At 37.1% G+C, this 27348-nt stretch overlaps 1 protein-coding gene across 3 annotated transcripts in view; it reads right to left on the reverse strand.

Annotated features, from left to right (window-relative positions):
- Nucleotides 1–349: 349 nt before the first annotated feature.
- LOC125878274 (dnaJ homolog subfamily C GRV2) overlaps nucleotides 350–27348 on the reverse strand; it is a 50093-nt gene continuing 23094 nt past the window's right edge. For 2 of the 3 annotated variants that reach the window (XM_049559489.1, XM_049559491.1), the window contains 13 exons: nucleotides 25738–26130; nucleotides 25177–25659; nucleotides 22730–22953; nucleotides 22297–22641; nucleotides 17588–17882; nucleotides 15795–16232; nucleotides 15378–15723; nucleotides 14962–15302; nucleotides 14405–14872; nucleotides 14139–14263; nucleotides 8113–8236; nucleotides 4164–4232; nucleotides 350–972 (listed from right to left, as the gene is read on the reverse strand). In XM_049559489.1, the coding sequence (XP_049415446.1) occupies nucleotides 766–972; nucleotides 4164–4232; nucleotides 8113–8236; nucleotides 14139–14263; nucleotides 14405–14872; nucleotides 14962–15302; nucleotides 15378–15723; nucleotides 15795–16232; nucleotides 17588–17882; nucleotides 22297–22641; nucleotides 22730–22953; nucleotides 25177–25659; nucleotides 25738–26130 (3858 nt within the window). In that variant the 3' untranslated portion in view covers nucleotides 350–765. The remainder of the gene's footprint in view (nucleotides 973–4163; nucleotides 4233–8112; nucleotides 8237–14138; nucleotides 14264–14404; nucleotides 14873–14961; nucleotides 15303–15377; nucleotides 15724–15794; nucleotides 16233–17587; nucleotides 17883–22296; nucleotides 22642–22729; nucleotides 22954–25176; nucleotides 25660–25737; nucleotides 26131–27348) is intronic. The other variant, XM_049559490.1, reaches the window with a different exon arrangement.

Below are 27348 nucleotides of genomic sequence, written 5' to 3' on the forward strand. Positions count from 1 at the left end.
GGTAACATAGGGTACATCTGTCGGGATTTTATGATATACTATGAAAAAAGGGAATAGAGTACAAGCAAACACACACTTTAACATACTCCCATTCTTGGAGAATGGAAGAAAAGACTAAAATTCAAACATTGTATAATGTGTCTAGGTTTTTGGATTCCCATGAATTTATCCTGCAATCCACGGTAGAGTTGTTAATCAAGGGTTTTGGATTCATCCAACTCCATTAGATGTTATTTTACAAAGGTAATCAATAGAAAATAACGTAGAACAACAATTATCTCACTAAAAATTAAAAAACTCCAATATGATGTTGGGGGAGTTTATTTACAACGATGGCAACTCAGCGGACGGCATAAATTTCATGTTTAATTTGAAAAGCTCTGTGAATCAGCTCAGTTGTACAACAATTCAGAAGCACAAAAACTCACCAAAATGAACTCTACTAGTACTATAAGAAATTTACAGGATGTTTTGCTAGTCTTATACATTGGATAATCATGTACTCCTGCTTTTAATTTGACCTCTTCCGTAATTCCACGACATCAAAATAAGAGCAAGCCTAGAAAGGGTGAAAAAACTGTACACAAGATGAAGAACAAAGGCCGGGGAGGGGGGGGGGATCACATGATGAAGCTCTTTTTAGAAAATAAAAAATTCTGCCCATGGAAGGACAATGCATGCCTTCCAAGTGCCAACAAGAGGAGCAGCATAACTTTTTGGCTGAAACATTTCAGCAGACGTATGTATCATGTCTAACTTTTCATCTTATGAAACTTGATCCTGCTTGCCATTCGATTCAGATGTTGTCACGACAGGAGGTTTAGCTAGACCAGTTTGTGCTGGAGGAGCTGTCAGTGCATATATCAACCTGGATGAAGAATTTTCAATCAAACCAGCAACTCCAGCAGCTGCAGATTGGGCATTTGAAGGGAGAAATAAATCATGTCTCTGATCTTTATAAGCACTCCAAACCTGCAAGTTTAAGTTTGATCACAAACTTGGCTTCATTAGATCCAACTTACGACCTCTCACTTACAACAATCTCTTAACACTTTTTATGATAGTAAGAATTGGTCCCGAATACATGTAACTCAGGCAAAGTGCACAAACAGCCATTTTTAACACCACTCCTTAAATTTCAGCTGTTCTTTAAGTACTTTCAAAATGGCCAAGTGTTTTGTTAGTAAATTATATGTTGACAAAGTTATCCCACCAAACAATAGTATTGTTTTTCTTCTTCCTCTCTTCTTCAGGCACCTGCTTCTAATAAATGTCTAAAACTAGGATAAATGACTTATTTCTTCTACTGATTCAAATTCTCAAAAGAAACGACTTCACTCAGTGTTTTTCGTCTTTGCTTTCAGCATTTTTTTTCTTTATATCAAATAATTATATACATACAAGAACCTTTTTGCACAATCTTTATTTTAGATTATCAGTAAAAAGAAATGAAACACGAGACTCTTGGACGTGGTTGTACTCATGAGCAAATGACTAAGATGTTTGGATAATACCTGAGTAAAAGTTGAAAAAAATCAAAGTTCTGAAATTTACACCACCAGACGCAAACTTCAGGATATGGTTTGCATTATCACAAATGAATTTCAGGATACAATGTCCTGAAATTTGCATAGTTAACTTTTGGAAATAGTTTGCATTTTCACGAGTGAACATGACACTATGTCCTGAAGTTTGGACTGTTACATGTCAATCTTAGGACACTCAGTTCGAACTGTTGGATACTTTTACAAAAGGAAAAAGAGTAGATTGCCAAGATCACAAAGGTCTCAACTGATATCAGTTCATAAATTTCTTCACAGTATCCGTAAGTTTGAACCGCGAAATTTGGACTTCATAACATCAAGTCCTAAATTTTGAATTGTGACTTTCAAACTTTAGGAAATTATGTCCTGAATTTTGAGTTGTGAAATTCTAGCTTCAGGATACAATTATTATTTTTTGATGACAAGGGAAACCTGCAGCCGCTATCCTTTGGGTGCGCACGGGGTAAGACCCCACTCTTATGCAATAGCTTGCAAGCCACATAGGAGAGGTAACCCGCACTAGGCAAATCTGGTGCGACGAGCTCGACCCAGAAGGCAAACCTCTTGCTTTCGCCGGCAAGGGGTTTCAAACTTGAGACCTCCAACATGGAAGTTCCAAGCCCAAACCACTGGGCAACCCCAAAGGGTCACAATTTTTAGTATCATTATTGTTATTATTGATAACCGTGGTGTTTGCGCACCTCTACCTTCAGGACACAATTTTGAATCTTTGAATTTTAATTACAGTACTGCAATATTCATTATTATGCGAATTACCACCACACATGTATTAGTTAGACATACCATAAATTATGACAAAATAGTAATTCAAATTCGACATTTTCTATGTAGCCACGAACCCAGATGGGCTGGTGTGGACGAAGATGCAACTGTCTTTTGCAATCCAGAAGGGGAAGAGGGTAATATGGAAATAATGGTTCTAGTAGGAGTAGTGATAAGTTTTGCTAGAGAAAATGATCAATGGATATGAATGAAAACTGGATTCGGGTTGGTTAGGTATTTTCTCTGGTAGAATGCATATGTGTCTATGCTTTTGATAATTTCCCCAATATTCCAATGGAATGAGTTGTCTGTGGGACTAATATCTCAAATAACCTCAAACAAGGTCCAACTTCAAACAAGCTTACAACTCCAGAATATAAAGTTTTATGTGGTGAATTACCTATCAAATGAAAGGTCCTCCAGTCTAGTTTCCAACGCTCCAAACTGTTTACCATTTGGACCTTCCTACAAGGAGTTATGATCATTCCAGGGGGACGTAGCAAAACAGCCAACTACCGTGGCCAATGGTTCCAATCGTGCCAAAATGCCCTGATTGTTCCCAGAGAGCCCCCTGTTGTGACCAAGTCCAGTATGTTGGATTCAAGGCTCAAGGACAAGCCCTAACCATGGCCATAGGTTGGATCCATGGTTGACCCCTAATATTTTTACGGTTGCGAAGAGAGACAAAGGGCATATGTTTTGGTCACGTCTTTGAAGGTTCTCTCCCCTCTCTATACCTCCAACTCCTTCCACGTTTATTAACACCTCCTACTCCTGGAACCCATAAATTTTTTTAAAATCTTCTCAAGAACTCAAGTGAAGGATTTGGCTAGGATTTCTTCCTAGAGGTAAGCCTACACCCCTAATCTCAGATGCATGATAGTGTGATTACTATTTAAATGTAGAGATTTATGTGATAGTGATTGGAAGCCAAAAGTTCTTGGATTGAAATTGATGAATGTTGTAGAGATTGGGGGAGTGATTTAATAGTGGATAGGTTGATTGGGAGTTAATTGTTGGACATGTATGTGTTGAAAGAAGTAGAACCTAAGCATGATTGTAGTGCCATTGTCGGAATATAGGAAAGTTGTTGGATGAAAGAAACACCATTGATCTTTCTCAAAAAAAAAAAAAAAAAACACCATTGATGAACGATGGGGAATGATGCACACTGCTTGATGAAATGCATAAATGACTCAAAACCAGTGTTGTCAAAGGCACATGTAAGCCCTGAAAAGAGGCTCAAAAAGTGTTGAGCTCTTCACCTAGCTTAATGTGCACTTCGGTGTCGTCATCAAGGTTCTAAGACATACTCTTCCTTGCCAATGAACCTCTTTTAAAGAGACGACACTAAACAATTGATATTTCACTTTATTGTAATTATTTTTCAATTTCATTGTTCATATTTGTCATTCATGCTTATAAATTGTTAGTCTTGGACTAAACATATATATTTGTATTTTCCTCCCTATAACCTTTTTCATTTAAGTCCACACTTTATTTTGCACTTAAAGTCCCAACGAACCTTAAAGAGTTTTTTGCTCTTTATTTTGCACTTAAAGTCCAAACGAACCTTAAGATTGTGAACCAAAGATTTATTAGGTATGCACAAGCATGTTCCAAACGATTCTAAATTAACCTTATAGCAACAAGTCAATTTCTGCTCCTTTCCTCTAATTCTAGATAAATTTATTCATTCTTAACAATTGCAGAGTAACATCCAGAACTAAAGAATTGAGTTCAGTACATGGGGGAAAGCCTCAGAATTTTGAAAAAGTTGTGAACAATAACAAACTGGAATGACAAGCACAAACTGTTTACGTGTTTGGAACTTACATCGGAAGCATTTAGTATCTCACGAACTTTAGTACAATGGGCCCCTTCTGCGGCAAAAGCATGCAAAACCTGGACAAGTATTTTTAACACTAGTTAGTAATGGATATCACAAAATATACAACTGGCAAAAACATGCAAAGAGTGGGGATGGTTAAACATGCCTTCACAGCAATAAAATTCTTCAGATACTCAACATTTCAATAGCGAGTGCACTATACACACAATATATTTATCCACTAATGTACAGTCAACAAGTCCATAGGCAATAGTGAAGTGTTATAGGAAGTTGTCGTTTAATCGCATAAAGTGAGAACACGAGGCGACAGGTACTCACTTCAAGGGTACATTTACAGTTTTGACCAGCAACATTTACAGAGGGTGAACCTATCCAATCTGTAAATGCTGCTGCACCACTTTTTCTTCAGCCACTTGTTTTTCTGCTAAAAGCTCCTCAAGCTGCTGCTGCTTTTCTCAACAAAAGAATCCTCAAGCTGCTGAGGTGTTCTTTTTTATTCTTCCTTGCCATTTTTTTTTGTTTTTCTTCTTCTTCTTCTTCTTCTTCTTCTTCTTCTTCTGTGTTATAATCTTTTGCTGCTCTTAAATTTTAACAGACTGAATTGATATAGCTGCATTTTAATTCTTTCATGAAGTCGATTTTCAGTGGATTTTTTTCAATTAAAATAGCTGAAAATTTTAGTTCTTTTGCTCTTAACAAATTGTAAATGACATCACAAGATCAAAAGAAAGACCCGGCTTGGACATATGTACATGAAGTGAGCGAGACCAAGAAGATCTCAGTTAGATGTCTCTTTTGTACCAAGATTTTAAAAGGGGGAATTAATCATCAATAAATTCATGTCATCAGTAGTAACCCCAATGTCACAGCTTATCCAAAATGCCAGGCACATGGGAAGGAAGGCTTGAAAAAGTTCACGGATAGACATATTGAGTGAAAAACTCAAATGCAACATCAACAAGTGCACAGTTTTGATGATGAGGATGGTAAAATGGAAAATGGTGAAGCTAATAAGTTGTTGCTTCCTAAAAAATGAGGAAGGGGGCAAAAATTGTCTTCAAGTTGTGGATCTACCAGTAACACTAAAGGTCCTATAGATTGTTATTTCCCACAAAATCCAGGACATGGGGCAAAGAAAAGTGGTAATCCTCAAAATGTTGCCAAGGAGATTGAAGGGATCGTGCAGTTACAACTTTTATAAGATAAATGTATGATGTAGGGCTCCCCTTCAATTGTGTCAATCAAACCGACGCCTTTGGAGCCTTCATTGAGGCTGTTGGCCAGTTTGGTCCAAGAATGAAGCCCACCGCTTATCATGAAGTTAGAGGTACTTTTTTTTTTTTATAAAGATAATGTTGTATTCATTAGCGTTAAGGATATGCTGGAGACCTCCAAAAATTGGTTTCCAACAAGAGAAAAAACAAAAAGGCTAATAGATTACAAAGTGCCTATAAAATCCAAAATTTGTGCAGCTTCTTCTATCCCTTCTTCTTTACAGCAAAATTAAAAAGTAGTCAAGCAGTTCCATTTGACTTTCTCTATTGAATTAGCTTTGTTATCATAGCATCTGCTATTTCTTTCTTTCCAAATACACCACCAAATGCATGATGGTATTATACTCCATCACAAAAAAAGTGGAAGACACAAAAAAAGAAATTGTGGAAGATCATAAGTAGAATGGAACAAATATGGATGTTCCATATGATGGATAAGTGGACAGCAAGAAATTAAAAAATGATCGTCAATGCGTTGGTAAATTCTCCAAAAAGTAATTTGTTTCTTGAATAAATTGATGATAGTGACTTTTCTACAGATTCCATCAAAATGATCTCCTTGTTTGAGAATACTACAGAGAAAATTAGAGCAAAGAACATTCTTAAGGTTATTACAGAGAATGCTAGGGAAAACGCTAAAGCGAGTGATATGTTGAAGGGAGTGTACCTGCATATTTATGGAGTTCATTTTATAAATTTGATGTCAGTGACATTTTCAAGGAAATACCCTTCAATACAGATTCCACTCGGGCAGTTAGAGTGCATTCTTACATTGTTCAAACATCTTTATTATCAAACATGACGAAGAACCTTTTGAAATAATATTGTTCATGCTTTCAAAATAAGTGGTTCTTCTATTAAAGTACTTCATTTTGTTTGGTGGATGGGGAGCAAAAACCACCACTTGGCTACATTTATGAAGCTATGGGTAGGGCTAACAAGGAAATTCAAGAGTCATTTAATGACGAGCTGAAATATAAAGAGGTGGTTGGATCAACTTCACCAATCTTTGCATGTAGCTAGGAATGTTCTAAACCAGGAACTGTTTTTTTATAGCCTTGGTGTCTGGTAGGCTTGCGCACACCTTGACTAATTCCACGGGATACCTCCCAACTCCCACTAGCAATAGGTAGAAAGTACCTCTATCCATCAAGGCTAGAACATATTGGAAAAAATCAACTGGTGTTTTTGTCTCTGGTGGGATTTGAACTTGCCACCTCCTACCAGGAATTGTTTTATGATAACGAAGTGAGGGATTTACTAGATGAAGAAGTGTGGAAGAAACTATATGATTGTATCGAGAAGTTGATCCCTGGTGCTTCTGAATAAGATAAAATTACGAATCAATTTAGTGCTGACGTGAATGCTAAGGGACTTTTTGGGTGTCCAATGGCTATTAGACAGAAAGATAAGATCACCAGGTGGGAAAGTGCTTCTATATTTCTTTATAGCTCTAAAGTTATTTCTTAATACTTATTGACTTTCGAATATTTGTTCTACACTTCTACTAATACAGTTGAATAATGGAAGCATTATGGTTGCTCCACTCCAAAGTTACAAAAGTTTGCCATCAAAGTTTGATGTCTAACTTGTAGCTCATGAGGATGTGAGAGAATTGGAGTATGTTTGAACATGTAAGAAGAAAGATTTAGTAATGATAACTAAATTATATCTCAATTGTTCTAACTCCTACTAATTACTTGCCACAACTTCATTGCAGATTCATAACAAGAAGAAGAATAGATTCACCCTAAAGAGCCTCAATGATCAAGTGTTCATTTTTTATATAATACAATAGAATATTGAGGCGCCGTAACAACACTCGCAATGTCATTGATCCAATTTGTTTGGATAATATTGGTGAGGCTAATGAATGGCTAATTGGAGTCTCACTGAAACTCATGCAGATGAAGAAGTATTTGATGGGGATTCTAATTTCACTAGGGGGTTGATGTTGCGGAGGCAAGTGGAACTGGGGAGAGCTTTTATGGTTTAAGAGGGAGTACATCATGTTCAAGCTCACATAGGAGGAGAAAAGAAGTAGTTATGAGTTTATCCTTAATTGATGAAAAAAACGAGGAGAACTATAATGATGATGATGATAGAATTAGATATTTTGACAATCTTGTAGAAGAATAGGATGTTGATCTATTTATGGTTTAGTTTTGATTTTAATTGTCCTATGGAAAATTTTGTACAGTCTATTTTTTAGTTTTTAAATTGAACATTTGTTATGTATTGTCTCTGGGAAAAAATTAAAAAAAACGGCCGCACGTAATCTTTCTTCCCAATGAGCCCTAAAAAATTGCACTTCACTTTGAGGAAGAAGTGATTTGCTTTCATGCTTTAAGCAAAGTGAGGCCTTGTCGCTTCACGCTCTCAAAAACGCTGCAATAGTGAAAGATTAAAGTCCTAAGAAAGGCTTTCTCAAATGCAAGAACTTTATTTAGGAAAACCAACTAAGAAGTTCATTCCACAGTGATCATATCATTAATTGACTTTTACAGGCTTACAAAGCATGAACCAAAACGGACAGAATCATCAAGCACCGGTCATTGCCTGTTATGAGATGACACAGGAAGTACTACCAGATACTTAAAACAAGATAAAGTAGACTACAGATCATGCAAATCAAGTAACAGTAATAAGACACACTGACCTCAACTGCAAGCACCCTGCCAATGGATGCTTCAGACTCATTCCACTGCATCTGGGGGTGAAGACCATTTCTTCCTCCAGCCCTCCAATCAAGAAGGCCCAGGAGTACTTCAACAAGTCCAACCCTATATAAAAGAAAGCAATTTGAGTGTAGGTAAGATAGTGAGGAAGAAGGAAGGGTACAAAGAATATCCTTTTCAGACTGAATAAATTCGTTAATTTTGTTGGAAATCTATGATAAAAAGAAAAAATAACACCCACACAATTTCTAAAAGATAAACAGAGGATACTTTTTAAGTGCCAAGCAAACCATAAAAGTATATACTAAGGGCAGTTTCTAAAAGATACACTGAGAATACTTTTTAAATGCCAAGCAAACCATAAAAATACCACCAAGGACAGTTCAGAGTTTGCTAATCTTGCACCCAACAGTGTGACCACTTAACCAATGGAGTGAGTTGAAACCATGAGGTCTTAGGTTCAAATCATAGCAGAGGCAAACACACTAGGTGATTTTTAGAGCATAACTTGGGGAGTAAAGGTGACAAACATTGGGGATCAAGGAAGAACATTGAGGTAACATTTTCAGACCTTCTTTGATCCTTATAACATGTTTGGATCATGAATTCTACACCAAAATAGGTTTCTTGCCTTGGGGATAGATTTGGGGATAATTCTCAATTGACCATCGATTTCCAATCAAAGTAAGATTTTGATTATGGATTAGGAATCCTAGTCATGGGATTTGCAGGAACATAAAACTTATCAAATTCTGAGTCCGTTGATCAGGTGGTGAGTCCATTTGGATTGACTTAAAAAAAAGTAGCTTTTAAGTCAAAAATAAAAAGTTAAAACTTAAATGACTTTTACTTCAAAAAATAAAAAATAGGGGAAGCTTACTTTTGATTTTTTAACTTATTTAAAGTCATTTTAAACTTATTCTAAGTTATTTTTAACCTTACCAAACACTTCCTAACTTATTTTAAGTCATTTTTTGACTTATTTTAAGTTGTTTTTATTTTTGCCAAACACTTTTGGAAGTCAAAAACTGACTTAAAAGTAGGTTTGACCCACTTTTAAGCCAATCCAAACACCCTCTTAACTTGGTATTGAAAAATGAATCAAACCTCTGTATATGCGTAGTTTCTCTTCAAGATTTGACTTGGAGCATAGATTTGGACTCCTCAAGGTGAGGACAACCTGTTGGACTGTTTGGGCAGATTCAGTGCAGGTTGACCTTAAGTAGACCTGATCTATCAAACTTTGACATCGACCAGGATCCCGAAAATGGCTATTCCGAGGTTTTTGATCGCTCTGAGCATGATTTTAAATAGATGGAGGCCATTGGAGCTCAATTTTTTTTTATAATAGGCCATTGGAGCTCAATTAGATCAGTTTGAGCATTTCAAGTGAAGTAAGGGTTGCCGTTTCCGAGGCAAGTTAAACTTCAACTCTAAGTTTGCTTGCTTTTCCTGCAAAGCATGTTATATGTGTTGCTTACAACAATAACATACCCGGTGAAATCCCACTAAGTGGGGTCCTAGGGTGTGTTTTCACACGATTTGAATCTCCTAGCAGATTCAGTGTTATTATGTTATTGCTTAGCTGTTTCACATGATTTATCGTTCGTTTAGTTTATGAAGTTTATTGAATCTTCCCATGATAATGTTTAGCTTGTCTTGTCATGCATTCAGTTCTCAAAAGTTATGCTGCATCTTCTGTGATAATTGATTAGTTTTTTAGCATGCCTTATCATTACAACAGTAGAGCATACATTGCCTGACCATGATGATGTCATCAGCCAGTAGTAGTGCCAGAATTACAGAGACCCGGGCAACATACGTAGTCCATAGACTGTGATAAGTCTATAACCGTGAGACTAGTGCACCAGAGGACGGGGTAAAACACTGTTTTGAAAGGTGTGTGGCGTGGTGAAGCATGAGATTATCGCTTTTCTGGATTGAGGCGAGAAAGGCGACAATGCACCACTGAGGCGCTGATGCAACTTGACGCGACGCTTTTCTTTTCAAATAACAGGATAAAAATCACAACTTAATTTAGGATTTTTGGTCAGACCCTGTCACACAGCTCTTGTTTTTTTTCTCCATTACAGTTGCAGCCCTTCTTCCTTCAGGAATTTTCTTTTCTTTCTTTCTTCTACTTCTTTCTTTTCTTTCTTCTACTTCTTCCTTTTCTTTCTCTTTTCCCCGCCGACAGAACCTCTGTTTTCTTCTCTTTTTCAGGCAGAACAGAACCTCAGTTTCTTCCTTTTTCTGTTCAGTTTTTTTAATTTTCATTGTTCTTTTTAATTCAGTTTTTTTATTTTCATTGTTCTTTTCAATTCAGTTTTTGTTGCATAATAATTTATACATCAACTCTTTTTGCCTTTAAACAGTAAATTTCAATGGCATCATCTAGTGGTAGTGGTTTTTGAATTGAAATATTTGCTAATATGTTATTGCCATTGAGGTTTTGGTAATCCATATATGTAAATTTATTATTTTATCTTTTTTGTATTAATTGGTGCTTCACTTCAAAAAGTTCACCTCTCGCCTTAGTGAAGCAAGCCCTTGTCGTGGTTTGATGCCTCGCGCCTTCCAAAACACTGGTAAGACATGAGAAGAGACATTCCATATCCCATGAGCAGTTATCAAATCATGTTTTACTTTGTTCTTTCTCGCAACCATAAAAGTTCACCCCAAATACATTGCTTAATTTGATGATGTTTTGACACACCCAAATTGATGTATCAAAATCTCAATCTTTCACTTCCTTTTCATCTTATATTTCCTTCCCTCTTTCATAATAGGTTCTCCATCATAGTTCTTTACTTGTACTCTCAGAAGAGGTGAGAAAGAGTTAGCCGCTAACTCTTCATTAAAATGATCAAGTCTAGGCCCTAGTATTAACTCCTTCAGTGTCATATCTTCCGAAATGCATTGGGCCAAAGTGTGCAGGCCCAGTTCCTTCTTACTAATACCCAGTCCTATTTCCTGTATTGTTGTCACTGTTGAAACCCTCTTCTCACATGATGTGCCACGTGTGAGTTCAAGTATTTTCGCATTTGAAATAGCCTACAGTCCAAAGAGTCCATCTTATACGGCACTGGTTCTCATGTGTGGCTCACACCACTTAAATAGAGAAAATAACCCCTTCAAATTCCACTGTCACCACTTCCGAAACTGAATCTCCATCCCCTCTCACCTCTAAATTCCATCTCCTCTCCTTTGTTTCTACCAGGCACCACAATGATCACCGACTTCTCTGAACACCTTCTGAGTCCATAAAGGAATTGAGAGTCATACTAGCCTAGTCCTCGCTTGGTTCACCTTATCGAATTTCAAGGTAGAACCTACTATCTCACCATTGCATATGAAACTTATGATGAAAGACAATTTAAAATAGGTTCACTCATCTACCTTCTTTTGGCTTGTGAGAAATATTGGAAAAGAATATTATTAAATTGTGTATCCACATTATTACATTGAGACTCTATTTATAGACACTACATTAGACTCCTATTCTAACTAGGACACTATTATAATTATTTTCCAAATAGGATTCTATATACTATTCCTATTCATATTCCTATTATACGTAAGATTGCGTATACTATTATTGTTCTTATTGGCAAGTTGATCACTCAACTTCACAAAATTGGCAGTCAATCCCAATGGGCTTAGTCTTCTCATGAAATACTAGATTTGATGCATAATGTCGATAAAATACAGAGTGATAAATTCCTAAATTAAAGTGTTTAACTTCCCAAACCATGCTTGAGAAGATTATTTCAAACCATAGAGTGACTTACGTAATCGAAATACAAGGCTACTTAACTTCCCCGAAGTAACAAAATTAGGTAGTTGCTCCATATAAACTTATCCACAAGGCATCGAACATTGGAAAGTGCTCAAAATATGGTATAAAAAAATATATGGGCCGTTTTAAAATCAATAGATGAGTCGACATTAAACAAGAAAGTCACTGAAAAATTGGCTGAAACATGTTCATGCATCGGAGTACTAGATTTGATGGTTGAAAGTGGTCACAATCTGAGAAATAAAATTATATGGGTAGGGTCGGAATGATGGCACGATCCTACAAAGAAAGAGAACTATGGGTAGGGTTAGAATGATGGCACGACCCTATTGCAAAATAGAAATTATTTATGCAAGGATCGGAATGATGGCACGATCCTACAGAAAAATAGAAATTATAAGGGTAGGGTCAGAATGATAGCACAACCCTACACAAATAAGAAAGTAGTCACCGGAAAGAACAGTGTTACGCCAATTAGATATGAAAAAGTACTCATCGGAAAGACGGCATGGTGCTACACTAATCAGATATGAGGAAGTAATCACCAGAAAGATAGTACGGCGCTACACAAATAAAACATGAGAAAGTAGTTACCCAAATGATGTACAGTGCTACACAAATCAAATATGAGAAAGTAGTCATCGTCACCAGAAAGATACACGGTGACACTATTTTTGCTAACATAATTGTTGGCCAGACGAGTGGCATATATGGGTACTAGCCTCCCGCTGACAGTGGAAGCTCTTTGATTCTCTACCAAGATCATAGAGGCTCTGATACCATGTGAGAAATATTGGAAAAGAATATTATTGAATTGTGTACCTATATTACTACATTGAGACCCTATTTATGGACACTACATTAGACTCCTTTTCCAACTAGGACACTATATTATAATCCTTTTCCAAATAGGATTCTCTATACTATTCCTATTCATATTCCTATTCTAAGTAGGATTGTATATACTATTATTGTTCCTATTCATATTCTAACATGGATAAACTTGCCAATAGCATGGTTCAAAGCTGCACCCGGTGGACTATGTATCACTTACTCCTTTAGGGATCTATTATAACAAAAGAAAATATGACGACAACATATCTTTTCTTTTAAACTGGTAAAGAAAAAATTACGACAACATGTCAGAAAGCAAATTTTCATAAAATAGTACTAGATCAAGACTCAATCATTTGCAACACATTGCCAATTAGCATCATATGAGAAACAAGTCGTCCAACTTACTTTTCAGAACCAAACAGAATCTGTGACAATTCATTTTGTATAGGTGAAATTTGTGACAAGAAATTACCATAATTATATTCTGGAAAGCAATTAGTGCAACTCCAAGATATAGAAAACTAATTTCTAATTTGTACAAGCATAAGTACAAAATTAAGCAATTAGTGCAACTCCAAGATATAGAAGACTAATTTTTAATCTGTCAAGACTAAGTACGAAAACTAACTGTTCACTCCTCTACCTTCTTTTGGCCAAACCTAACAATAGCATTGGTTCAAAGCTGCACCTGGTGGACTATGCATCACTTAGAGCATGTTTGGATGGGCTTACAAGCATAAGCTAGGAATCCTAACTTATGGCTTTTGGCTTATTTTTGTTATTTTGGCTTAAAACAAGTGCTTAAAAGCACTTTATGGTTCAAGCCCCACACCATGCAAAGCGAAGCCCGGTATTTAAGTGGAGAAGGGTAGAGGGGCGGGACCATTATCCACCGAGTTTAGAAGGCTATGATTGGTCCAAACTGCGGGTCACAGACGGATTTCTCGGTTATCAAAAAAAAAAAAAAGCACTTTATTATCTTACTCAAACAAAATGCTTAAATGTTATTTTAGCTTAAAAGCACTTAAAATAAGTCAATCCAAACAGGCTCTAACTCCTTTGGGGATCTATTGTACCAAAAGAAAAAATGAAAACATATTATAAAGCACACTTCAATAAAATAGTACTTGATCAAGACTCGGTCATTTCCAACACCTTGCCTATAGCTTTCTATAAGAAAAACCTCCAATTTACTTTCAGACCCAAATAAAATCTGTGAAAGAGAATTATTATTTTTTGATGGTGAGATTTGTGACAAGAAATTATCTCAGTTATATTCTGAAAAGCAATTAGTGCAACTCCAACATATAGAAAACTAATTTTCAATCTGTACGAATACTAACTTTCTACATAATCAAATTATGTACTCACTTGAGTCCCTGAGCAACCAACGCATCCCTAGCCCGGTTTCCAGCAACGACTACACGTTTTAATGTTTCAAGAGCTAGAATACTTCCACCTTGCCATCCAATAGCTTTCATCAGAAGGGGAACAATCTGAAACACCAAAGGCACAAATGACAATTAAAGCAGGACCTTGCAGCAAAGTATTTTGTTTTTAAGTATTTTAAACAGCAGAAACCAAGAAACAAAAATATCTCAACTTATTCTAAGTTATGCATTTGGTAAAGCACATACCTGGGGTGTCCCAACACTAGTAGCTGCCATAGCTTCAGCGCACGTTGTACTTCCTGCAAGTTGATGCAGAACACGCAAACAACTTAGACGCACACGCTCTTGTAGAGTTGGTGAAGGGGGCTGCTTTGAGCTACTATCAGCTTCATATTCTTCCTTGGAGTAGTCAACATTTTTCACTTCCCCAATGGCCATTGTTTCTCTTCTCCCTTCATATGCCACCGCAGACACAAGTTTTGGTACATATCCTAAAAATCCAACATGATCTGCAAGAGTAGGGTGCACGCGTAATAATGACACCAGAGCAGCAGATAGAAGAAGAGGAAGTTCAGGGTCAACAGATTGGACATCATAATGTGTCGCAGCGATTGATGAAAGATACTGATCCAATAGACCCTCCAAAAACCTCTTCGGATTTCTAAGAGGAAACTTTGGATCTTTTAAGAATAATCTAACATAGATTCCTCCAACCTACATCACCATAAAAATTCACCATTAAAACAAAAAAAAAAGAGTAGTTCTGGGAAATGGTGCCAAATGTGCAATTTATCAATCAATACCTGAGGCTCATCTCTCATTTCCTGTTGGCCAGTTGCCTGCTCAGGTACATCCCAATCAACAACACTTCCTTTCATCTGTTCACGGTACAGTTCTGATGCCATGGTCGCAAGTTGAGCAGACAAAGAAGCAGCCATTGCTGGAGTCCACACGAGTTCTGGAGTCTCTGTCGTTTGTTCAAGAATGCTCACAACAGCTTCACCAGGACCATCCTTGATAACAGATACCAAGCCATCAGGAAGAAACCTAGCCAGAGTTATAGCAACTCTAGGTCCATGCATTGGTTGCCCAACAAGTTTTCCCAACAATGACGCAGCTGCTGCTCTTTGCTGCAGAGGAACTTCTGCAAAACATTAATCAATATTTTTAGACTGTCTAGGATAATGATCTAGAAGAGAATGCCAAGAAAAAAAATTACCTTGCAAAGGCAGGAGAAGTTCGAGAATGTAGACCACTCCACCATGCTTAGCAGCTGCCCATGCAAGCTCTGGTGTGCTAGCTAAAGCATACAGAACATGGAGAGCTCCTTCGCGACAGCTAGGAGAGGAGTGAAGCATTTGCAATAGAAGAAGCAGACTGGATCCATCAGACACAATTGCATCCAAGCAAGGAGCGTGTGTTGTCAAGCGTGACAGGACACTCAGACACAGTTGAGGGACATTGGTTGTTGAAGCAACAGGAACAGCAAAGCATTCAAAAATTGGTAACAATTTTTCTTTCGCAGAAAAAACTGATGCCAAATCTGGGTTGCTTGTCAGGAGATTCTGAAGAAAGAAATGCATATGTCAAACATCAGATCACCATATTAAACGGGACAAATGATTCCCATGTGTACCTGGAGTGCGGTTAAAGCAAAGCGAAATTTATTAACCAATTCATTTTCCTCTTTCTTCATCTGTTTCACATCTGAAGGAGTTGAATCATCATTAGACAGCTGCTCTTCATTATGTGGTTCATTAATCGTATCATTTTGGAACTCTGATGTCCCAGTGGTTGAAGGAGTATCTGTTCCCACTGCAGCATCACTCCGTACCAGATATGATATAAAATCAACAAGAGCAACACAGAAGACCTCAGGTTCACTAGTTTCATAATCTGGTTGGTCATTGTACACTCTCAAGTACACATTTCCAACAAAAAGTTCCTTAGACAATGCTTCAAATGTGAAGGAATGCAAATCTTTCAGGTCATATGAACCATCAGGACCCTGGCTATCACGCTGCTTGTCAACATACTTTAACAGTTCTGTGCGGGTTGAAGTGTTCCAAATTATCTGCATTCAGAAGCAATGGCAAATTGAGATGGACAGAGAAAATCAGAATGAGCATTTTCAGACTCAAAAAATAAAATAGAGAAGGAAAGAGAGGAAAACAAACAATCTATCAACAATAGAGTTTATGAGTGCAATATGGAAAAAAATCATTTCAAGTCCATCTAAAGGATGTCATTCATTAAATGGCCATTTTTCACATGCACAGAGATAGTTTCTCAGAGTGGTAGTTAAACCGGCCTTGTTGTATGGAGCGGAGTGTTGGCCAGCCAAGAACTCACATGTTCAAAAACTGCATGTTGCGGAGATGAGGATGTTGAGGTGGATGTGTGGGCACACTAGGAGCGATAAGATTAGGAATGAGTTTATCCGAGAGAAGGTGGGAGTGGCCTCTGTGGTGGACAAGCTGAGGGAAGCGAGACTAAGATGGTTTGGGCATGTGAAGAGACGGTGCACAGACGCCTCAGTGAGGAGGTGCGAGGGGCTGGTTGTAGAGGGTACGCGGAGGGGTAGAGGTAGGCCTAAGAAGTATTGGGGAGAGGTGATTAGACAGGACTTGGCTCAGTTTCGCATTACCGAGGACATGACTCTAGATAGGAAGGAGTGGAGGTCGCGTATTAAGGTTGAAGGTTAGTGGGGCTAGCGTGTTGTCTTCCCGTGCGAGGGTTTCGGTGGGTAGCGTTTGTAGTAGTCCTAGCCTTGCTCTTGTAGTTCTTGTCTGTGACTCTATAGCCATTTATCGTTTACTGCGTTTCACCTCTCACAGTATTTTCTTGATGTTATTGTCTCCTTTGTTGATTATGCACTTTTCTCCTATTGGATACTATGTCCTATATAATGTTTCCTCTTCTTTTACTTGGGTTGTCGTACTTGAGCTGAGGGTCCTCCGGAAACAGCCTCTCTACCTCCACGAGGTAGTGGTAAGGTCTGCGTACACTCTACCCTCCCCAGACCCCACTTAGTGGGATTTCACTGGGTATGTTGTTGTTGTTGTTGTACAGAGATAGTTTCTCAAGAAAAGTCTTGTCAAACAAAAACAAGAAAAGGAAAAAAGCTCAAGAGCCTTTAAGGGTTAGAAAATACTCTTCGTCAAATTAGGACTAACTCCCACGAGTTGCCTGTTAGTATGGAGTAATTGGGTACATTTTGTGGCGAACCATGTTTTTGCTACTCCCTGCAGGAGATAATGAAACTCCTGCAGCACTAGACAAATGAGAAATAATAATAAAATAGAGGCAACCCCCAATTAAAAAAGGTTACCCTTAACCATTCTCAGGAAAGCTGTAAAAGAAAAAACTCAGTTTTGCATATGCAACAGAAAGATCCACCAAGTGAACTTAAAGATCTGCAGCAATCACCTCTGGGATCTCCAAGTTTAAATTTAGTTTGGATAACAAGTCTTTGAGAGATTTATCTTTCAGCATACTGGCAAGCTTTGGTGTCAGCAATGCGCTAAGCGCATCAGCTGCAACCTTATTATATGGTGTCTGATTCTCATCAGTACCCAAACCACTGAGTCTTGCCAAAGCCTGAGCTGACCGTACAGCATGCATATTCTTTGCAATTTGAACACTAACACCAACACCATGAGCTTCAGATTTTTCTGTCTCTTCTGCAGTAGAATCATACTGAAACAACAGTGGCAACAGGTACCTACAGCAGACAAGCATAAGACAATAAATACCAATGACTTATAAAAGAAAACTTTAGAGAATTTAAATTTTTAAAAAAAATAAAGTAAAAAGAATTCAACATCAAGAAACCAGGCATTAGATTTTACTGCATCCATCCTATGTGACAAGTTGGACCTTAGAGGTCAATTTTCATGGTTTATTTTAAGGGTGGAGAGGGCCCTTGAACAGAAGGAGAGGAAGATAGAAGGGGAGGCTTTTGATAGATTGGAGGGTGGAGTCGCAACCTCTGTTTCAATTCTGATCCCCACTTCATGCTTTTGACGATGATTTTTTATTTCAATTTTAGTTTTATTTGTAGAAATATGATTCTCTGATCTATTAGGTAAGTAACTTAATAAATCAAAACAATGTGATAGATAGACTTTTAAATAAAGTTCTTAAATTTTTCATGTTTTATTTTTCCAGACACTTGATCCAATTTAAATTTATAAAAACAACAATACCTCGCCAATTGACTAATCCACATAAAAATAGATTGGAGTAATATATTCTAGATAACTAGAAATGCAATGTGTACAAAATAGTTGCTATTTTCTGATACTCAAAATGATCATAAAGCAAAGAATACCAAGTATTTTAAATTTCATAACTGGTTGCTTGAACAAGAGAGATTTGTGATATGGTGGAGAGTTGGTGGTCCTCTTTTATTGAAGAAGACAGTTTGGACTCCAATCGAGCTAAAAAACTGAAGATATTGAAACTGAAATTGAAAGAGTGGTCTAAAGAGGCTGCTGAGAATTATGAAATCAGGAAAATACATGGACAGAATTGTGGAAGATAGAGAGTTACTTTTTTTAAAAAAAAAAAAAAAAGGAAGATAAGGAGTTGCTGAAGAAGAAATGTTAAGAAAAAGTTAGCATTCTAATGGAAATGGAGGACATGTCCAAAGCAGAGGAGATAATGAGATATCTTGGAGACAGATATCCAGTGTGTTATGACTGAAGCAAGGGGACAAAAACACCAATGCTTTCAGAAAATGGCCAATGCCCATAAAAGATACAATCACATTGACAAGGTAGTAGTGGAAGAGACAACCTTTGAGGAACCAGAGAGCTAAAAAATGAAATTGTGATTTCTATGAGAAACTACACCCGGAAATAGAAGTTTTGGAAACCATCACATAATATGAGTGATTCAATAAAAATTTCTCGAGTGATTCAACAGAGATTTCTCACGAGAAAAATGCATGGCTACAAAGACCTTTCAAAGAGGAGAGGTACATAAATAAATAAAACCAATGTGCTGGTAATAAGCTCCAGGATCTGATGGATACCATATGGGTTTCTTCCAAAAGTGTTGGACTAGAGTGAAAGAAGACTTAATGAAGGTTATTGATCATTTTCGCCAACTGAAAAATTTTGAAAAAAGCTTCAATGCCTATTTATATATTACTTGATTCCCAGAAGGCAGCTAGAGAGTTGAAAAACTTTAGACCCATTGATCTAATTGGAAGCTTTTACAAGATAATGGTCAAACCAAACTACTTACAGTGAGACTTGAAGAAAATAATGTTAGGGTTTTGCCCTGATTTTCTTACCATATTTGAGTTTAACTTTTCTCTTGAAAAAAAGTTAAGAGAAGTATTACCATAAATGCTTCAACTTTTCCTGAAAAAAAAAAATATAATTCTCTTCCATATTTAGTTATTCATTCCTTATGGGAAAAGTAGGAAAAGTATGGAACCCTGTAAATTGAAGACCCTTCTTCTCATGCAATGAACACAATAGGATCTACAATGTAGTCGTTTAGAGACTTTTGTTTATGGGGAGATTTTCTCTCTACATTTTTATGCTTTTAATTAGTTTTTAAAATATGTAGGCCAATTGCATATCATATAATAATAGACGTTTCTTTTATAAGCTTCCGCATGACGCACTGTTTCTTTCGAACCCAACGGATAATGCCTAGGCTAGTTCCCAACACACACGTGGCATTCTTAAAAGGGAGACAAATTATGGATACAGCTCTTATTGCAAATGAATGTTATGATTCCAGGAAAAGGGAGACAAAACCAAGATTAATGTGGAAGATTGACACAAAAAAATAACATACGATCATGTCAATTGGGATTTTCTACTCAATTTCCTCAGAGATATGGGCTTTGGAAGTAAGTCACAAAGTGGATATGGTATTAAATAAGTACTGTCAGATTCTCAGTTCTCATCAATGGCTCTCCACAGGGATTCTTCCCTACTCAAAGAGACCTTACAGAAGGGGATCCAATATCTCCTTTCTTATATTTGTTGGTAATGGAAGGTTAAGCAAGCTCCTTAAGTATGTTGTAACTGAAAACTGGATTAAGCGATTCAAAGTGAACAGTGGACATCAAAGTAACTTGTCGATCTCACATCTCTCAATGCTGACAACACTCACATTTTTTGTGATTAAGAAGAAAGTCAATAGATGTTTTTGGGAGCTGTGTCAGGTCTACATGTTAACTGGCTAAGAATAGTTTGTTACCAATTAATCAAGTGCTGGATTTGCAAGTTATGGCTACAATTTTGGGCTGCCAAACAGAGATTCTTCCATCTCTTTGAGATTACCATTTAGGTGCAAGAGGGGGGGTTGGAAAAAAAAACTAGACAAGATGAGGAGACATTTAATTTGGTAATGGACAGAGAATGTGAAGCATTTAGCCTGGTGAAGTGGGGTATTGTCATTTCAAAGAAGGAAGATGGTAGATAGGTATCAAGAATCTAAGAATGCAAAATAGGAGCGTTTTGATGAAATGGCTATGGAGATTTAATGTTGAAGTCGATGGTTTATGGAGGAATATCATAACAGAGAAATATCGTTTGATGAATATGTGGTGCACTAACTTGACCACCCCCACAAGGAGTTGGTATCTGGACAAAAATATTAGAGCACTATAGCCTCTTTCTCCTCCCAACATTAGTATCGAAATTGGAAATGGAAGAAGGGTGCTAACACGCAAGATATATGGATTGGGCACTCCCCTCTCAAAGAGAAGTTCCCTTCCGTGTTTAATCTAGCAGTGGACATTAACCTCAGTGCAGCACAAAGTAAAGAAGGCAACTTTTTTATCATCTTTAGAAGAAACTTAAATGATTGGAAAATGGGCAGAATTCTGATTTCTTTGGTCTTCTTTCCTCAGTTCTAGATTTAAACATCAGTGAAGATAATTTAATTTGGACAGGGCAGAGAGATGGTTCCAATTCAGTGAAGTCATGCTACTGCATGTTAGTAAAAGAAGCCAACCAAGAAACTTATGGCTCATGGAAGAAGGTTTGGAGCTCTAAGGCACCAGCTTAAGTGATGTGCTTTACATGGCTAGTCATCAAAGAAGATTGTGTAACTCGACAACTTAAAATTTACACAAGAGAGGCATACAACTAGTCAGTCAATGCTTTCTATGTGGAGGAGAATTATTTTTTCATTGTCCTTGTACTTATCAGATTTGGCATATGTTCTTCAATGTTTGAACCTTAAAAAGGTCATGCCCAATTCACCTGCTAATCTGTTTTTATGCTGGTACAAAGAGGGCTTAAAGAAACTGAAGAAGGCTTGGAACTCCATCTGCATGCATTTAGAGGCAGAAGAATAGAAGATGTTTTGAAGCAAAAACGACAGCAATATAATGAAAATCAAATCTGAATGTATACTTTTGATTTCTTTTTGGTGTAAAGTGGAATGGATAGATGATGCCAAATCCCTATTGCAGTTCATCGAATCTTTTGTATAGCTTAGTTTTCTGGGGTTCCGGTAGTTTATTTTTCTTCTTCTCTTGTTTTGGATGTAATCACAGCACTTTCCTAGTGATAGTTTTGACATTAATAATACTTACCATTTCAAAAAAGAAAGAAGGGATCCTAAAGCAAAAAATTAATTGTATAAGGTATTAGCAAATTAATATTTAGGAAGCATACAAATAAAGCAAAGTATTATTTCAGAAAATGGACACATACTACGTGAAACGGATAGGATATGAGCAAGCATGGTTGATAACCTATCATTAACTCACAAAGCTAAAGATAGAGCAGTAGCTAATAGTTTCCTGTTCTGTAAATGGAAAGTAACCCTCACAGAAATCACTCATTGTCAAAATATTCTGTTAGCTTGAGTACTATACGACATTTATAAATATGTGATTCCTAAAAAAAGCTTTCAAAGACCTTTTTGATATCAACAGAACATATCCAACAAAGGTAAAACAGAAAGCAGATCCAGGTGCATCACCTGTTTAGCTCATCCTGCAAGTGGAAACAAAAAGCTACAATAGAGGTAGGATTAGGCAAAAAGTAATAGCCACAAGAAACAACAGCTTTGACCCTATCCAGAAAGTATCATGATCCATCTATTCTAATCAGTGGTTCAGGTAATCTATGCAGTTCATCATAAAATAATTCACGTACCACAAAACACCAGCCTTAAGTAAGTTATCTTGAAATTCAGAGGACACAGAAACATGAGCAATTGTCTGGAGGGAAGCATCAACAGCAGCTGGTACAAGCTCAAGTTCAGTACAATGTACAATATCATCAACTAAGCCAGAAAATTCAAGCATGTCAGCTCTGGCACTCTCAAACTGACTCAACACTGAAAAGGTTCTCATCACATTTGTGACAATGACAGTAGATGGTTCACTTGCAGGAGTAGTTGGTTGAACTACACACATACAACGGGACACAAGATTTGCAAGAAGTTGTATTCCTCCATCCCTTACAAGTTCTTCACCATTTAGTGAAGAAGATGCACACCTGAGACATTAAAAAGCATGAAAATATTTCATATAGCTGAAAGCGGTAGTATAGAAAATAAAAATTCAATTATATTCAGAGAACACACGTTAGCCATATCAATTCAGATGCAGCAACAAGAAGAGATGCTCGATCAGAAGAAAGGAAATTGGCGTCGTCTTTATCCACAGTGATTGCATTTAATAACATTGGATAACCAGCGTATTTAAATGGCTCCAATACATCTCCATGTCGTCTGTACAAAATACATTGTCCCTTCAATAGAAGCAATAATCGCCAAACCTGTGGACCTTGCAGTCCTTGCATTGTAGCCTGACCAAAGTGTTTAAGAGAGAAGAAAGAAAAGAAAATAAGCAAATATACATGTGGATTTAAGGGAAATGGTAAGAACAACAATATTGTCAAAACTAGAAGCAAGAAACAACCAAATCATGAAGGCAGTAAACTCATCTACAAGTTATATTTTACTCCCTCCAAACATAGAATATCTGCACATACCTTCTTTGGGTTTCCTCAAGAGTGTTCCACCTTTTTTAAAAAACTGGTAAACTTAAGGGTGTTCCACCTTTCTTTAGAGGAAAAACCAAATTATGCAGCAGCTCTATCTCGCCCTCAAAATTTACTGAGCGAAAGAATTGAAAAATCAAGCTCCTGTATATGGATTATCTGTTTGAATTCTTGACTCATTCCACATACGCTGTCGCTAGGAAGTCATCATAAAGCTAATAGGTGGAACAAACATTCATAGAGATATCACTTAAAAGTAGAATTGTCACTTAAAAGACTTGATCAGACACTTGGTACGGCGACGAGATGATTTATTGATCACTATGTAGGGATGTATAATAAAAGGCATGACTAGTGAAGAAGGATCACATTAAGGGACTTCTAATCAGGGTTTCATGCATAAGATATGTGCATAGATTTGAGCTCAGATTTCACTTGACAGAATATACTCAGCGTAGATATATATGATCTCCATCTCATTAATTATAGGTATATTTTTACAAAATCAAGGCTGATGATTAGAAGTCTACTGTAACATATGAAACTAGTCATAAAACACCTTTAGATCAGCCCATCCCTACAATTCAATCAATATATTATTATTCACCGTAGAACAAAACCTGTGTTTAAAAAAAATAGGTATGGGATATAACTCAACCTTAAAAGTTAGCTCATGAGGTGAGAAATGTCCAAGAACATACAAGGAGACAACAACTTCTTCCCACAACTAATATGGGAAAATCTACACTGTTGCATGTAGAATAACAGAAGATGTCTGATTAAACGTCTTGTACTGAACAAACAAAATATGATCAAGTAAAGAAACAATTCAACCATTCATTGTTTGGATTCCATTTTCTTTATTGAGAAACCTTTGAAGTCCATTTTCTTGCAGGTTGCACCCAAACTTCTCAAATCCTTATGACATGTTATTGGGTTGAAAAGAATTCCAACAACAAATTTCAAGAAAACGAAAGAATAATCTCAAAATTGTGCGAGAGAATCAACACAAGTAATCAAGAGAACAAACTAAAAAGAATTATCCAGAAAGCTATTAGAAAACTTGCAAGGATATGGCAAGAACAATGTGGGTCGCTATAAAATTCTGGAAATCAACCAATGTGATCTTGATATGGGCCGACCCTTGATATACCAGAGATAATTTGATTTTTTTTTTCGGAAATGAGTTAACTGAGTAGTGTGTGGAAGCTCTGATCAGAGTTTGCTCACACGAGGTTCTGATCCTTGTAATAGTATTAATTTAGGCACAATACTCACGTAAGCTAAGGAAACCTCAGACATTACACTGTCAAAATATTTCTCAGGGACAGTGCTTTTTCTTAGAACGTTCCCCAGTGATTACACTCACGAAAGCAAGGTGGGGCCATAGCCTGCAGGTCCCAAACTTGGAACCTGACTTTAAAACCATGCAAAGAAAATGGATCTTTGGGTCTAACTCAACCCCAAAAGATAGCTAATGATGTGAGGATTGACAAAGATCATATAAGAAGAAATGATGGAGCTCCATGATGTAAATTTGGGATCCCAGCCTTTAGTGCTGAAGATTAATACACAAAACTGTTACCTTTGTCCAAAAAAAAGAAGAAATGGTTTCACATAACCAGCAATCTTTGGGGGAAAGAGTAGTAAAGGTTTCACTGTTTCTACCAATTGTATGTATGTTCACGGTTAAGACTTCAAGATTAAACATGATGTCAAAATATTAGAAGGCAAAAGTCACGAAGTTTCAACTCCTAGCTCTAGCCTACAAGTTACAAACCATACTCACAATTGCATTAACACACTGAGCCTATTTAAAATGTGTTACCGATAGGGAAATAAAGAAGGAACACACAGTTTATAGAAAAAATGGAATTGGAGATTAAAACTAAAACATATCCAACAATTCCTGGCCTAGGGTCCCACAACCTTTCACTCTCCTGATTTCAAAATTTGAGGTTTCAGAACGAAAAATTGGTTAAATGGAAAATATTAGTCTAAACACTAAACTAGGGAGTATACAACTACCTGCAGCCGTTCGTAAGCTTTCTGCACTGCCAGAAACTTTTCCCTCCCCTCGGGATTTTTGTCTGGATGATACTTCATTGCAAGTTTTCGATATTGTCGCTTGAGCTTTTCTTCATCAATGTTCTCAATCTGCTTAGAGATATTAACTGTCTCCTCTGATTGTCTTTTGGGAGCATCATCTCTTGACACCTCATCCAAGGAAATCTCTAATATTTTGCAAGCCTCTTCTTCAGAAAGATCCATGGGTCTCCGAGTTAACTCCTCTCGCCACATAACCAGCAGCGATTGCAAGAATTCGATGTGTTCAACAATTGGCCAATTAGGAAAGCGAACTTCATCACATAAATTACGAAGGTAATAACGGTGGCACCACATCTCATCCTTCAGCTCTGGATATGTCACAGGTGGCATAGGAGCATATTCATACAAAGAATGGCAATGTTGTGACAACTTCTGCGTAAAATCACCAAGATGCTGAAGGACCTGCAGAGACAGAGGTAAAGTTTAGCAGCAACTCACAATCTTGGAAAGGTACGGCAAAATCCTGTTGATCTGAACAACCTGACGGATAAGATTCTCAGCTCTCATCTTGTGTGTCCAGATAATCTCAGGAGTGTCAGAATCAGAGACCATTGCAGCTGCAAATGCAGCAGAACTGCTACGTTCCAGAACATAGAGCAAGGACTCAGGTAAAAGCCCACCCAAAACACTGCGTTTTGCCAAAGGCAAAGAAGAGGAGACGGCGGCTTCTTCCCCTCCATGAAATGCTTGATGAACATGTGTCACTGAGAACAGCTGAGCAATTGAGAGGAGATTGGATCCAGGATAAGCTAGAGCAAAGTAAAAGGCTCCAGTGCTATATAATTTTATCATTGCCTTGGGATTCCTAGTAACAATGGCCTTCAACAAAACAGCAGCACCTTCAACAACACTTGGTTCTCCAGAGAGCATAGCCTATAAATCACAGTTATAAAAGAAGAATCAAACGAGAGGAAGTTAGAGAACATCCCCATGTCACTCATTAAAACTGTGATCTGAACTTGAGACTTAAGAAAACTATCAGAAGTGAATATGAGATAAGAGAAATTCCGTCTGGTACAAGCATAAGAGAAGCTTAAAACCCCTATTTGCATTATAAAAAAAAATCACATTGAATAGTAATTCAGGTACTAAATACTTTCAATTAGTTAATCATGTTGACTTTCTTAACTCATGCCTTGTTTGTTTTATTAAGATTAAGACGTCTGAATTTGAATGCACGTCTAAAATGATTAAGATGTTGTCTCTAGATTTGAACACTAAGGGGTCGTTTGGTAGAGTGTATAAGAATAATGCAAAATATAGTGTATTAGTAATGCTTGTATTAGTTATGCTTGCATTAGATATGATGAGATTTTTTTATGCAATGTTTGGTTTGGTGTACTAAAAATATTATGCATTACATAGTTTTTTTAGAAAAAATATTTGTTTACAAAAATACCCTCCACAAATATAGTAGAAAGGATGGATAAGGTTCTGCATTAGCACTGTCAAGTTCTCAATACTAATAAATGGTTCTCCTGAAGGTTTCTTTACGGCAAGCAGAGGCTTGAGACAAGGTGATCCACTCTCACCTTTCTTATTTTTGCTAGTCATGGAAGGCCTGAACAGTATGATTAAAACAGCGCATAGGAATGATTGGATAAGGGGTTTTAATGTGGTCAAAGAGGTGAATACTAGATTGGAAATCACCCATCTGCAATATGCAGATGACACTTTGATTTTTTGTGATGCAGAAGACAGCCAACTAAAAATTTTGAGGATAGTTCTCATACTATTTGAGTCAGTATCAGGGTTGCACATTAATTGGAGGAAGAGTCACATCTTTCCAATCAATGACGTGCCCAGAATACAAAATCTGGTGGATATTTTGGGTGTAGAAATAGGACAGTTACAAGCAACATACTTGGGTATGCCTTTGGGTGCCAATAGCAAATCCAAGGAGATATGGAATGGAGTAGTGGAAAGATGTGAGAAAAGATTGTCTAGGTGGAAGTCTCAATATTTATCAAGAGGTGGTAGATTAGTGCTGATTAACTCAGTCCTAGATGCATTACCAACTTACTTAATGTCAGTTTTTCCCCTTCCAGCAAAGGTGGAAGAAAGAATTGATGCTCTGAGAAGGAATTTTTT

This window comes from Solanum stenotomum, chromosome 10 (assembly GCF_019186545.1).
Source record: "Solanum stenotomum isolate F172 chromosome 10, ASM1918654v1, whole genome shotgun sequence".
Lineage (NCBI taxonomy): Eukaryota > Viridiplantae > Streptophyta > Magnoliopsida > Solanales > Solanaceae > Solanum > Solanum stenotomum.